The following is a 15,305-nucleotide window of genomic DNA, read 5'->3' as shown; positions in this document are numbered from 1 at the left end:
CGGTGAAGTGACTTTACCCTGGTCTTTATAGTGACAGGACTTTTCCAACATGCTTTGTACCATTAGCTTCCTATAGGCTTAGGTCTTGCCCTAGCTTCGTCTTGCCGTCATCCTTTTCAAATCTTTCTAATCACATTCAATTTCACTTCTAAGATTTTTCTTGTTGCCAAGTCTGTCTTCCAATTATTCATTTTTTGTAAAATGTCACATGGATAAGGGAGTTAAGGAGGTGACACAACTACACACTTGTTGCCTGAGGGTAACTGACAGCAGATGCACAGTGATCAAGAGCGAAGTGACAGAACTGGTCATGACCATGATGCGCCTGTTACGTCCTGATGTACAGACTGAAGAGCTGGCAGAGAAGTCTGTATTTTATACAATTGCTCACAGCTAATACATCATGGTGACTGAAATCTGAACTGCATTGTTGGCAGCCAGGTGTTATTTAACTAAACTGTGGTAAAAACGAATTTATATATCTTAGAAACCTGCAAAGACTGCCCATAGGTTCAGTAAAGAATACAAGGGATGGGTGAGGTGGCTCAGGCCTGTAATCCCAGAACTTTGGGAGGTCGAGGTGGGTCGATCACCTGAGGCTGAGAGTTTGAGACCAGCCTGACCGACATGCAGAAACCCCATCTGTACTGAAAATACAAAATTCGTTGGGTGTGGTGGCGCATGCCTGTAATCCCAGCTACTCAGCAGGCTGAGGCAGAAGAATCGCTTGAACCTGGGAGGCGGAGGTTGTGGTGAGCCAAGATCGCGCCACTGCACTCCAGCCTGGGCAACAAGAGTGAAATTCCGTCTTTGAAAAAAAAAAAGGAAAAAAAAAAATACAGGAGAGAAAGAACACAGAGATCTCAGTGGTAAGAGGTTACTTTATAAAGACAAGGAAGTTCCAGACTGATAAAATGAGGAAAGACATACAGTTTGAGAAACTGAGCAGGTCAGGGTGTCTATGGCTCATTCTCATAAATCTTAAAGAATTACAAAAAAATGAGATTAGATTTCTATTTCTCACCAAAATGATTCCTGCCCCTGCCCCTCCCCCTCCTTCCTCCCCACCTTTTTTCTTTTCTTTTTTTTGAGACAGAGTCTCACTCTGTTGCCCAGGCTGGAGTACAATGGCGTGATCTCGACTCACTGCAACCTCTGCCTCCCAGGTTCAAGTGATTCTTCTGCCTCAGCCTCCCCAGTAGCTGGGATTACAGGTGCGTGCCAACACGTCTGGCTAATTTTGTATTTTTAGTAGAGGTGGTGGTGGGGGGGTGGGGCGGGCAAGCAAACTAAAAATGCGTAAAATTATTAACTCTATAATTTTTTTTAAAAAAATTCTGATCCTAAATTTCCAGCATGGACCACGAGAACACTGTCACCTTTGGAATTACTCCATTTACGGAAACACTGAAGACCCCAAAAATGACAGTAAGATCAACAGTGTCACCCTCTGTGCACTGCGACCACATTCTTCTGATGAAGGGCCTTTTGGGGACTTTCCACCAACAAACCCCAAAACAATATTACTTACGAGAAGACTAAGTCAGAAGCCATCTGCATCTATACAATTACCCAGCAGAAATATTAGCATTAATTATCCGAATTGTCAGGCCTGTGAAAAGACTTGGCACACGGTTACCTCCATATTTAGAATTTCTACATCATTCCAAAAATAAATACAAGATTTCACCTTCATAGTAGCAGTTCTCCCTCAGGAACCTAACAGACAGCATTAGTGGGCTTATCTCTCTCATCTTACAATTTTGCCGGCCTGGTTGGGTGTCTATTTCTAGTAATACTGGAAAAAAAAAAAGGCCTCCTGCCAATCCCACAGCACATTCCACTATAACCTTTCACAGCATTTTAAAGCCTTACAAAAACCTCTTTTTCTAATTTCCTTTAAGGCTATACTCTTGGGGGTAAAAGTTGAAGTTGAGGGTGAATGAATGACATTTATTTTTACTCCACAGGTGTGGACCTCGTGAAATGTCCTTAGTAACATCAATCAAATGCTTAAAAATTCAGAGAATGGCAAACCTGACAAAAATAAAAGTTCAGTCAAAAAAGTGAGGAACTCCATAACTTTGCTTTAGAGATTGAAAAGAACACTTAATGTTTCATTTCTTAGATATTTTCAAATGGTAATTTCTCAGCTACGGGCTGAGTCCATTGCTGGAACTACTACCATTAAACTCATCTCACAGTTGGTGTGAGTCTCTGTCCTTTTCACATGCTATTTAAGAAACCACACAAACCATGGTATTGCATATCTGACTCTATTTAAAACACACACACACACATCCTTTTATATAAGGTTCTCAGTAATGCAGCGATTAGTAAGAGCTACAAAAAGGAGTGGTCACCATATTGGACAACACAACTCTACAGATCAATGATCTTTTTAAAATACTTAATATGACATTGCCTTATTTACTGCCTGTTTCCTACCACAAAAAAAAAACAAGGTATTTTATTTTATTTTTTTATTTTTATTTTTATTTTTTTAAACAAGGTATTTTATAAACCTAATACTAGACTTGCATTTTACAAGCACATGTCCGGTGTCTTTCCCAGGTCACCCTTTTCTTTTCTATCATGTGTGTTTAGCCTCTCAGTTAGTTTAGCTTCTTATGTTTTTAAACATTTATTCTCAGGGACCATTTAAATTTTCTCTTTCTCTAGTCTCAATTTCTCTAGTCACGGCTTGGGCACTCATTTCCAATACTGCCCAAGTCTTTGGTGAGGATGTATTCAGATAATGTCTATTTTTCTTCCTAAGGAATATCTACAGTCTTGGAACTTCTATAAACTTTCACCAGCAACGAATATAAAATAGACAATAGAAAACAGTGTTATCAACGCAATGTTTTTTCTCTTCTGGCTTTTCTATTCCTTCTTTTCTCTATCCTTCTGAAAAACGGCACCTCTTTCTACCTTTCAATTAGCTTCTCTTTAAGAGGTATGGTTTCTCCACCAGACTTAGGGCATAGAGAGTGAGTTAAAACGTATCCATTAACTCTTTTGTCGTCTGCCTTTTCAAAATTAAGACCAAAAGGTGGGGGAGGGAAGAAAAAGAAATCAACTTCTGGAAAAAAATCCAAGTTGTTCAAGCCTTGATTGTTCCTTCTGTTGGACTGGCACATGTATCAGAGCCTTGTTTCCTCTGTGGTTCTATGTGGCTATTAAAATGTGCCTGAGTCAGGGAGACCACTCACCTACAAGAAGCCACGAGTAGGAATAAGAAAACAGACACCAGGCCGGGCACTGTGGCTCATGCCTGTAATCCCAGCACTTTAGAAGGCCAAGGTGGAAGGACTGCTTGAGCCCAGGAGTTCAAGACCAGCCTGAGCAACAACATAGTGAGACCCCATCTCTATTCAACTAAAAAAAGTCGGCGAGGGGGGAGGGGGGAAGAACACTAGAAATTGCTGAATCACTGTTACCCTCATTTCCAGTGATAGTCAAGGCCCTGTGATCAGGCACCTCTGCTTGCTTCCTCCAATTTCATTTTCTAGAACTATTTCCCGCTTATAAACAGTTTTACCCATTGGTACTAGAATTTCTATTAAGTCTGTCAAGCATCTTCTCATCTTTAGGACTACTGGTCACACACACCACTAAGAAACCTGTGGTTTCTTTCTACACCCACCTATCTGCTGGCTTTGGAGATGGAGTCCTCCCATATTTCAGCAGCCTACCTGATACTGTTCATGGCCTGTCCAATCTAAATCCTTCTGTGGTCTGAAGTAATTTTTTTTCTCTCTTCTGTGAAAAATGCTGTAATGTCTCTCTTCCCTTTCTCATAACCATTCGGTTGCTTTTTTTTTTTTTTCTTTTGAGATGGAGTCTTACTCTGTCACCCAGGCTGGAATGCAATGACACAATCTCAGCTCACTGCAACCTCCGCCTCCCAGGTTCAAGGGATTCTCCTGCCTCAGCCTCCCAAGAAGCTGGGATTACAGGCATGCACCACCACGCCTAGCTAATTTTGTATTTTTAGTAGAGACCAGGTTTTGCCATGTTGGCCAGGCTGGTCTTGAACTCCTGACCTCAGGTGATCCACACGCCTAAGCCTCCTAAAGTGCTGGGATTATAGGCATGAGCCTCCACGCCTGGCCAGCTGCTTTCTGTATGGCATTTTACTGAGGCTTTGCTGTTAGCAAATTCTTTGAAAAAAGTGTTACGAGGTTCCCTAGAGGCAGTGATGAAATGCTCTCACAGGCCCATGGAAATGATTTTGTGGTATACGTGGTCACATATCTAAGCAGTGGTCGCTTCTGCCTTAAGATTGCCCTCAAAGACAGTCCAGGCCAGAAGTCTAGTGGACTTATAGCCTTTGCCACAATGAAGGTGTGAAAATATCTAGAAAAGATGTGGTTGAACTCAACTCACTCATATGATAAATGCAAACTGAAAATATGACATGTCATTCTTCCCCTACCACACATACCTATCAGTATCAGGCTCACAAAGTTTGTTTGTTTGTTTAAATGGAAGGAAAATCAGCTGTGACAACAAGGATGTGAAATGATCTTTGGTATTTTGTGCTAGGGTTGTATTTCAGGGCAACCTTTATAGACAGAAATATGGTAAGAACAATCCAAATTTTAAATGTACCTTAACCCAATATTCTAGAAATGTTCCCTACATATATAGTGGGCATGCTCAAAACAACGTGCAATGGATATTCGATGCTGCATCACTTATAAAGCAAAAGATCGGAAACTACAAATGTCCATCCATAGGAACTGGTTAAATAAAATTAAGGTATAATCCCTAAAAGAGAACACTAAGCAGCCACCAAAAAAAAAAAAAAAAAAAAGGATAGTTCTATATGTTCTGATATAGGTAAATACTTCAAACATTTTCAAGTAAAAAGCAGAACACTGTGTATAGTATGCAACGACTTGTGCATAAAAATGTACATAAACTTATTGCAGCAGGGTCTCAATTTATCTGTGGTTTCACTTTTTGAAGTTTCAGTTACCAACAGTCAACCATGGTCTGAAAATAGGTGAGGTACAGTAAAATAAGATACTCTGAGACAGACTACATTCATATAACTTTTATTACAGTCTATTGTTATAACTGTTCTATCTTATTATTGTGATTACTCTTTTACTATGCCTAATTTATAAGGTAAACTTTATCAAAGGTATGCATATATACAAAAAAACAGCATTTATAGGGTTCAGTACTGTTTGTGGTTTCAGGCATCTACTGGGGGTGCTGGAACATATCCCTTCAGGATAAGTGGGGAACTACCACCCACATAAACTTGTGGACTTACGGACTACCTCTAGAAGGATGCACAAGAAAAAAGTTAATGGTGGCTGCCTGTTTGGAGAGTAACTGTGATTAGAAGGCAAAGGTGGGGAGATTTACTTTTCACTGTATTTTTATTTTGTTGTGCCTTTTTATTTTGTACTCTTATATTTATTACCTATTGGGATACTTAATGCAGACTCAAAACTTGACCCAGGCAAGCCAAGGACAATTTTGAGAAAAGGGGTCAGTGAATGACGTATGAACTGTCCAATGGCTCTGCAACACAACCTCCATTGTGGAGATAATGGCATCAGGACATTTCAGCCTGAGAACATTGAACCTTTTTTTTTTTTTTTGAGGTGGAGTCTCGCTCTGTTGCCCAGGCTGGAGGTGCAGTGGCGCGATCTCGCCTCACTGCAAGCTCCGCCTCCCAGGTTCACACCATTCTCCTGCTTCAGCCTCCCAAGTAGCTGGGACTACAGGCGCCTGCCACCATGCCCGGCTAATTTTTTTTTTTTTTTTGTATTTTTAGTAGAGACGGGGTTTCACCGTGTTAGTCAGGATGGTCTCGATCTCCTGACCTTGTGATCTGCCCGTCTCAGCCTCCCAAAGTGCTGGGATTACAGGCGTGAGCCACCACAACTGGCCAACATTGAACATTTTCTAGAACAATCTCCTCTTGTTCCAACTCCAGGCTTAGCAAGCTCATGTGCCTTCCACATGGACCTGCCTACCAGGAGCTAGTTTCACAGCCCCTAATAATCCAAACTATACACGCAGCTTAGTAATTCAGGTTTTTATCGTTTAAGGCCTGTTCTTAGTGAAAACAAAACAAAACAAAACAAAACAAGGACATCAAAAACAAGTTTCCAAGTCTGCAAGGCTGAAAGTCAGATACTAGACTGTGGCAAATCCAGCAAGGTAGTATTACTCTTTGAGACACCTTTAGGAAGGCAATCAAGTAGCTTCCCCTAAAGATACTGCTTTCTTTCAATATGTATGTTAATAATGGCACAGCTACAAGGACAGTTCCTATTTTTTCTAATATTTCTCTGACCTCATTGTATTAAGTTACTATTATTCTCTTGTTAACACTATTTTTGGCTTTCTATCTGCCACCATGAAAGAGGATGACGTTTGCTCTAAATTCTCCTTCAGATTACTGTTATTCATTGAGGGCCTATTATGAGGTAAGCACTACCCTAGGCACCAAGGGAAATTCAAAAAGCAAATAAACAATCTGGGTGAGCATAAAAGAAATCTGAATGAGGGGGAAAATCTGTACAAACTCAGAGGTACAAGGGCACAAACACAGGAGCAGGCAAGGTCCTGATTAGACCTATGTAATTAGGTGTTGTTCTGCCACTTCTCTCCACAGTATCACCATTCCCCTGGGCCTTCTTTCCACTGTTACAACTAAACAGCTAACATTCTTCACGCTTCCTTCCCTTCTAGGCCCTCAATGGCCTTTAGCCACCTCAATTGTTTTTTTTTTTTGAGACCGAGTTTCGTTGTTGTCCAGGCTGGAGTGCGGTGGCGCAATCTTGGCTCACTGCAACCTCTGCCTCCTGGGTTCAAGTGATTCTCCTGCCTCAGCCTTCCTGAGTAGCTGGGATTACAGGCATGTGCCACCAGACCTGGCTAATTTTGTATTTTCAGTAGAGATGGGGTTTCTCCATGTTGGTCAGGCTGGTCTCGAACTCCTGACCTCAGATGATTTGCCCACCTCGGCCTCCCGAAGTGCTGGGATTACAGGCATGAGCCACCGTGCCCGGCCTAGCCACCTCAATTTTTTTGGCTGGCTTCTGCCTTTTCACCGCCTAGGCAGCCTGGAGGAATTGCTGCATCCTCTCCTTCCTCTTTTCCCTTGTGAGCTCCATGATATCCTTCCCAGCAGGAACAAATGGGATGCTGCATAACTGGCAGATATCTTCCCACTTGTACCTTAACTAGAATTCCCCAAATTGGTATCCCATATCATTCAACTTTTGCTATAAGTTGAATAAAGGGAATTTTCTGTACTTAGCTCATGAAAGACGCTTAGTCAGTATCTGCTCTGCATCCACAAGTAATAGGCAAGGATTGGAAAAATCTGAGTTGTTGTAATGACAATTTCTATTAAATCTTACGTTTTGTATAACTTATGTTTTGTGTAACTCCAATTTTATGGGTTTCAAATCTGTTATCTGGAGGGAAAACAAGATTGTTTGGTCAAATATGAGGAGAAAACACTGGGTTATACCAAGTTAAATGAGTTTCTTTACTGTAGGATTACTGATGGTACATTTTTACTTCTATTTATTTATTTTTTGAGAGAGGATCCCGCTCTGGAGTGGTGGTGTGGTCTCGGTTTACTGCAGACTCTGCCTCCCGGGCTCAAGTGATCCTCCCATCTCAGCCTCCCGAGTAGCTTAGACTACAGACGTGCACCACCATGCCCAGCTAATTTTTGTATTTTTTTGTAGAGATAGGGTCTTGCTATGTTGCCAAGGCTGGTCTCGAACTCCTAGGCTCAAGCAATCTGCCCACCTCCGCTTCCCAAAGTGCTGGGTTTACAGGTGTGAGCTACTGCACCTGGCTTGATGATACAGTTAATAAGTTAAAGTGAATCTCAAATGAGAATATTGGGGGACTATTATGTGAAGCATTTCTCATATAATATTTTGACTTTTTTTCACAGAGGATCTTCTAGGCCTTAATTGCTTCTCTGTAAGATGACTTACCTCATAGGTTAATATGAGGGTTGAATAAGTTAAGACATGTAAAATGCTTAGAACAATGCTAGGCATATAATAACCACTCAAGAAGAGTTCACTATAATTACCACTACACTCCCTCATGCTGATATTAAACACTATTCCCAGAAACATGAAATGAGAAAATTTTTACTTATGGAACAAGTCCTCTATTTGCCTGAGGAATTGTCTTAAGGCTACAAATAATAGACAAAGTTTACAGAAATAATCAATATACATAACATGCTTGTCAATAAGAAACAGATTATCTTATATATGCACAAAGTTAAAAAGGGTCTTAGGAAAAGTCTGGAGTACTCTGAAGGCTGAGGTAGCAAATACTATGTGCCAGTGACTATAGATATAGTCATAGTATGTACAGGACTAGCACATATGAACAAAGTTTAATGAAAACAAATTAAGAAACGCATAGATAAGTGAATATTACCTTGAATGACAACCCAAGTATTATTTTGCTAATCACTATAAAACAACTGGGAAACCCATTATATGTTTACATGTACGTAGGCTTTCTCGGGCACATTGGCCCATGCCTATAATCCCAGTACTTTGGGCAGCTGACGCTTCAGGAGGATCACTTGAGGTCAGCAGTTTGAGACCAGCCTGAGCAACATAGAGAAACCCTGTCTCTATAAAATATTTAAAAATTAGCCAGGTATGGTGGTGCGCACCTGTTGTCTTAGCTACTCACGAGGCCGGGGCAGGAGGATTACTTAAGCCCAGGAGTTTGAGAGGGTACAGTGAGCTATGATCATCCCACTGCACTACAGCCTGGGCCACAGAGCAAGACTGTCTCTTTGGGAAAAAAAAAAAAAAAAAAAGTAGTTGTTGCCATATTTTGTTTAAGAGGTGTTACAGGTATTTGGTTGAATTTATCTCCCAGATGTGTCACAATCTGAAATTTGCTTAAACAAATTCTGCAAAGATAATATGCATCTTACACTGCAGTACAGTTAAGTGAGATCTATTATAATTTATACAGGAATTTTATATAAATTTATACAGGAATTTCTATCTAGTCATCTGGGCTGGTTTTAGAACTATACAAAATTTTCTCAGAACTGAGAAATGGCCGAGTACAGTGGCTCGAGTCTGTAATTCTAGCACTTTGGGAAGCTGAGGTAGGAGAATTGCTTGAGCCCAGGAGTTCAAAACCAGCCTGGGTAACATAGTGAGATCCTGTCTCTACAAAAAAAATTTTTTAAAAATTAGCCGGGCCTAACAGCACAGTCCTGTAGTCCCAACTACTCGGGAGGCTAAGGTGGGAGGATCACCTGAGCCTGGGGGGTTGGGGCAGTAGTGAGCCGTGGTTACGCCACTGCACTCCAGTCTGGGTGACAGTGAGACCCTGTCTCAAAAAGGAAAAAGAAGTGAGAAATGATCAGAAAGAAAAAACTAAGCTATGAAGAATTAAATGGGTTAGTGGAACTAAATTTTAAGGGAAAAAGTGCACATTTTATAAAAGTCAACTTCCGTAACACTAATGGTTAATTTTTCTGGTTTTAAAATACCAGGATTCTAAAGCTATAATCTCACAACAAATCACTGCTTCTATAATCCAGTTTCTTCCCTTTAGTTTATGAACTATTTATTACAAATAACCTGGTAATCCTCGCACTAAAAAATTTTAGGACTGGGGTCAACAAACTATGGCACAGGCCAAATTCAGCTTGCTGCCTGTTTTGTATAGCAGATAGCCAAAAATTTGTTTTTAAATTTTTAAAGGGTTGTAAAATAAAATGAAGAACATGCAACAGAGACCTTATGTGGACTGAAAAGCCTAAAATATTTCCTACTTGGCCCTTTACGGAAAAGTTTGCTGACTCTGCTCTAGAATATTTATTATAGCTTACTCAGCAATTTCAGATAATTCTTATCAATGAGAGGTTCATGTTAAATTATCAAAATCCACAATAATTATGAACAGAGTACCTTTACAAAAATATTTATTCTCTTCATCCACACCCCTTAGTTCCAATAACCAATAATTTCTTAGAATGCTAGCATAAAACCCAGCAAAACCCAGCATATTCTGGAAGCTTAAATATCAAACTTGCACTGGCTGAACAATAGAGCTTGTTGTAATGCCAGCCCACACAAAGTGGTGGTGTAGCCTGGAAACAGAAAACCCTTTTCTCTCATGGGAATTCAGACCAACTGATAAGTGAAATAAGCTCTAATCATTTTCTCATATTGCACACCCCCCATATTTCACTTAGCCAAAATAAATAATTCTCCTTTGATTTCTCTGAAGTCTACTACAGGTAAGATAAATATATCTAAAAATCTCTAATGTGTTTTCTGATTGAGTTTTCTTACAAAGAGTTCTGAAAGTACTCAAAAGAAAGCAAATTCAATACTCACTCCAGAGCAGGTCTCAGAACTCTGACCTTTAATGCCTCTAATATTCTATTTAACTCCACAAATGGTTCTTTCTGACTTGGGTCTACAGAAAGACCAGATTCCTGAAAAACAAAAAACAAAAAACAGAAAGGACTTTTGTTAGCATTAATCAGGGTAAGGAGCTAGTGATTAAGTATATTCTAGATTGTAAAATATGGGGCAAGCCATTAAAGATAATTCCCTATAGTAGAGACTGATGACTGCCCTCTAGTACCATTCTTCCCCTCTGTTCCACAGTAGAATTCCCAAATTTCAGCAGGGTACATAAGCAAATGGAATAAAGCTGGGTATGGCTTTGTAAGACGTTAAGTTCTGACCAATGAAATATAAATATGCACTCTGCCCCTTCCTGGGATACAAAGGTATGGCTGGAGCTTTGGCTGCTATCTTTGGACCCTGAAGACAGGAGACACCCTGGGGATAACCGAGTCACAAGGTGCTAAGTCCCTAAGAGTTTCACGAAGCAGAGTTACCAAACATGCTGTGGACGTCTTACTACCTATTTCTGTGAAGAAAAATACTTCACTTTTGCTTAAGCCACTGTGATTGTGGGTCTTTTGTTACTTAAAAGCAAACAATCCTCAATGACAGTTTACTGCAGGAAATTACATGGACACACACATACAAAATCCCTGTAAGGTACAGAGAAAAACCGAGTTATCATTTATCCGAATTGCTTAAAACAGAAAAGGCTTAGCTTAGAGGTTTGGTTTACAGACTGCTTTTAAACTATTTAATTCTTTTAGTCCTTCATGCTTCTAAACAAAAATGCAACAGCACATGGTAACTTAGAACGGAGTGTGAAGACATATGAATCAGGGACTGAATCCCAGTTCTTTCACAAAGAACCCGTTAAGGCCTCAGGCAACTTATTTATCCAGACCTTAGATTTTTCATCTGTAGAATGGAAACAATAATTTGTACTTCATGGGATTGCAGCAAGGAATAAAGGCAGGGCTTCGCTTAAGGTAAGCACTCAAAATATATGGTAGCTGCTACTATTATGACTACATGGCATTGGTAAACTGTTCCAGAGTCCTAACTCATGTGTGATAGAAATAAAAGACAAATGCTGCTAATGTGAGGTAAAAAACTTTTAGTTGGAAATTCATTTGATAAAATTGTTTAAGCTAGGCTAGAAGAGAAGAATAAACATCAATGTTTTCGTCCCTTTCCTCTTGTCTGCTATAAACCTTCTCTATCAAAAAGGGAAATGAAGAAAGAGTATCACTTCTGAGCCCTTTGATTCATGAACTGAGACTCACATTCTGGGACAGGAACAAGAAAAAAATGATTTGGATAACAAGTTCTAGAACTATAATTTTTGCCACTTAAAAAATTCCCAAAAACACTCCTAGTAAAGTGAGGTCATCTCTGATAATTTAAATATTGAAAAAATCTATCTACAGTTAGAGGAAGACTCAAAACCCCATCCTGCAAATACTGTAAACTCCAAGGAGTTCCCTTGCTTCTTTCTCAAAACCTCCCAGTGGGCACACTGTTACCTGACAGAGCTCCTCGGCTACATCCAGCATTCCTTGTCGAAAGAAGTGCTCCACCATCACCTCATTGAGAAGCCTTTGGCTGTCTGCCTGCCAGCAGCCATCTATTCCCACACTGCTAATGTCAGAATCAAAATTCTGGGAAAAAAAGAGAAAGAGAATCATAAATAGATTATTTTCACCCCACTTAACAGGAAAAAAATGGTCTTTGTTTCAGTCTGAGATACCCCAATAAGTACCCAACTGCAATTTATAGTGTATCACAGGAAGGAATTTTTCCACTGCTCCTTTCTAAAACTTGTCATGCTAGAAGAGTAAATAGGTATATTTTTAGAGAATTTTTTAAAAAGTAGATTTAATAATGGCGTCCATGAATAAAATAGAATCAAGCGAATGAACTGATTTCTAGGCATTATATACAGCAATATTTTTAGAGGAATGCAATGATGACCTGTAAAAGCATGCTCACTGCAGCACTGTCTATAATGGGAGGGGACACATGCCTATCAACATATTAATCCATGGCACATCCCAACAACTGCAGTATTGAGGTTGAAAGTGGTTGCGGGGGGATGGCCAAGTAGTTAAGACAGTGGTTTACGTACACCTCTGGGTTTGCCTTTGAGATATATATGCATGGTCCCGACTAGAAACAGCATACTACAGATTTTGAAAACTGAACTAGGGAATAGACCTAATTCCTAGGTATCATATTGGTTACCAGGTGGTACACACACAGGACCAATCTAAATAACTGTAATGGCTTTAGAAACAAAACTAACATTGAAACCACAACCCAGAAAAGACTGGCTAGAACTTGTGGCCTGAATCCAACAAGGTTGATTGCCTGCTAAACCAAAAATACCAATATTCTCCACAGAACTGAAATAAGACCCAGAGTACTATAACACATATTCAAAATGTCCAAGATACTGCAAAATTACTTGGCATACCAAGAACCAAGAAAATCTCAACTCACATGGAAAAAGATGATCAACAGACACCAATGCCAACATGACAGAGATGGTGGAACCATCTAAAACTTTAGAGCAGTTATTATAAAAATACAATCAATCTTGAAACAAAGGGAGTGACTTAGCAAGGAAAAAGAAGATACAGTAACCAAAATAAAAAATTCATTGGATGGACTCAACAGCAGAAGCAAAGTGGCAGTGCAAAAAGTCAGTGAAGATCAACAGAAATCATCCAATCTGAACACCAGAAAACAAAACAAAACAAAACAAAACAAAAACAGAGCATCAGGGACCTGTGGGAAAATTATAAAAGATCTAACATGTGTGTCATCAGAATACAAGAAGAGAAACAGTACGGTACAGAAAAAACAGTTAAAGAGTATTTCCCAAGTTTAGCAAAAGACATAAATACAGATTCTAGAAGCTCAGTGAACTCCAACATGGACAAATTCAAAGAAATCTGACCCAAACATCTCACATTCAAACTGTTAAAACTAAAGATAAAGGAAAAAATCTTGCAGGCAGCCAGAGAAAAGTGACATGTTACTTACAGGGGAACCATGATTCAAATGACTACAGACTTCTCAACAGAAACTATGGAGGCCAGAAAGAAGTGGCATGATTGTCAAGCACTGAAAGAAAAGAACTGTCATCCTAGAATTCTACTTCCAGTGAAAATATCCTTCAGGAATGAAGATGAAATAAAGACAGTCTCAGATGGAGGGAAACTGAATTTACTGCCATCAGACTTGCTCTAAAAGCATTGCTAAAGTCTTCAGACAGAAGAAATGACAACAGAAGGAACATGAAATATCAAGAGTGAAAGAAGAGCAAATGTACATCACAGTGTGAAAGCTTTCCCTGCCTAATTCAGCACCCTTTATCTTTCATAGGCATTGCTCCCTAATAAATGTTTTGTATTTCTTTTTAAAAACGTATAAACTTCGCCAGGCACAGTGGCTCACGCCTGTAATACCAGCACTTTGGGAGGCCAAGGCGGGCAGATCATGAGGTCAGAAGATCGAGACCATCCTGGCAAACACGGTGAAACCCTATCTCTACTAAAAATAAAAAAAAAATTAGCTGGGTGTGGTGGCGGGCACCTGTAGTCCCAGCTTCTTGGGAGGCTGAGGCAGGAGAATGGCGTGAACCCTGGAGGCGGCGGAGCTTGCAGTGACCGGAAATCGTGCCACTGCACTCCAGCCTGGGCGACAGAGCGAGACTGTCTCAAAAACAAAACAAAACAAAACAAAACAAAAAAACAACTTAACTAGGCAAGGCTATCTAGATTTAACGAAAATTGCAATCCTAGTCAACCACTGCTTAAATATACAGTCCAACGAATATGGGATTATTTTATATGACATACAAGAACAGACAGTAAGTAACTAGTAACAGGAACTGCAAACAACCCACTATTTACAATCACAATGCAGGAGTGCCCTTCTCCAAAATTAAGCACATTTTTCTCCCTATAAAGAGCTATCTACCCTATTTCTAGACGTGAAAACAGTAGCCTAAAACTGCATACATACATTAAGGTTTGGAATCACTCAAGACAAAACAAACATAAAAAACCAACAGTACTGTCAGTCTTAATTTTTATTCATTTTCTTTTCACAGACATTTTTCTTAGCCAAGTACTTAACCTAAAGAATAGAAATAATTGGGCGGGCATGGTGGCTCACTCCTGTAATCCCAGCACTTTGGGAGGCCAATGTCGGAGGATCACCTGAGGTCAGGAGTCAACATGGTGAAACCTCGTCTCTATTAAAAATACAAAATTAGCTGGGCGTGGTGGCGGGTGCCTGTGATCCCATCTACTTGGGAGGGTGAGGAAGGAGAATCGCTTGAACCCAGGGAAGTAGAGGTTGCAGTGAGCCGATATCACGCCATTGCACTCCAGCCTGAGAGACAGAGCAAGACTCCATCTCAAAAAAAAAAAAAAAAAAAGAAAAGAAATAATACAAAGTACCTAGATGCTAAAGCAACGGCATCCATGCACATAATGAAAAAACTGTTACCTAGCACACACAACTGCTTGTATAAGATTATCATGTTTAATTTCTATTTATCAGATTCTGCCTGAAGAGCTAATTTTATAACAGTTCATCATTTTTTTAAAGTAACTTATTTTATTTTATCTTTATGCTGTCTATAACAACTAGAACACTGGAGGTGGTACTACTTTCTGCCTCTTCTGGAGTAGAGGCTCAGAGGCTGATCAATGTTATTCTCTCCCAAATTCTACTTCCCAAAGGGCCATTCAGAAGCATAAAGGAATGGGTTTCTAAAGATCTGAAGATGACAATTTATTACAAACTCAGGAACCTGCCTATAACTCTCTAAATGTCTAAATGCACAGTATAAGCAAAGAATCAAGAGATTAATTAAGAAAGTTC

At 39.8% G+C, this 15,305-nt stretch overlaps 1 protein-coding gene across 1 annotated transcript in view; it reads right to left on the bottom strand.

Annotated features, from left to right (window-relative positions):
• RMND5A (required for meiotic nuclear division 5 homolog A) overlaps nucleotides 1–15,305 on the bottom strand; it is a 62,077-nt gene that overhangs the window by 17,209 nt on the left and 29,563 nt on the right. Inside the window, exons 3-4 of the mRNA XM_008008504.3 lie at nucleotides 11,933–12,067; nucleotides 10,389–10,489 (exon numbers count right to left, since the gene is read on the bottom strand). Coding sequence (XP_008006695.1) covers nucleotides 10,389–10,489; nucleotides 11,933–12,067 — 236 coding nt within the window. The remainder of the gene's footprint in view (nucleotides 1–10,388; nucleotides 10,490–11,932; nucleotides 12,068–15,305) is intronic.

Source organism: Chlorocebus sabaeus, chromosome 14, assembly GCF_047675955.1.
Source record: "Chlorocebus sabaeus isolate Y175 chromosome 14, mChlSab1.0.hap1, whole genome shotgun sequence".
Taxonomy (NCBI): domain Eukaryota; kingdom Metazoa; phylum Chordata; class Mammalia; order Primates; family Cercopithecidae; genus Chlorocebus; species Chlorocebus sabaeus.
Note: the sequence above shows the minus strand (reverse complement) of the source record. Positions and strands in the feature narration are given on the sequence as shown.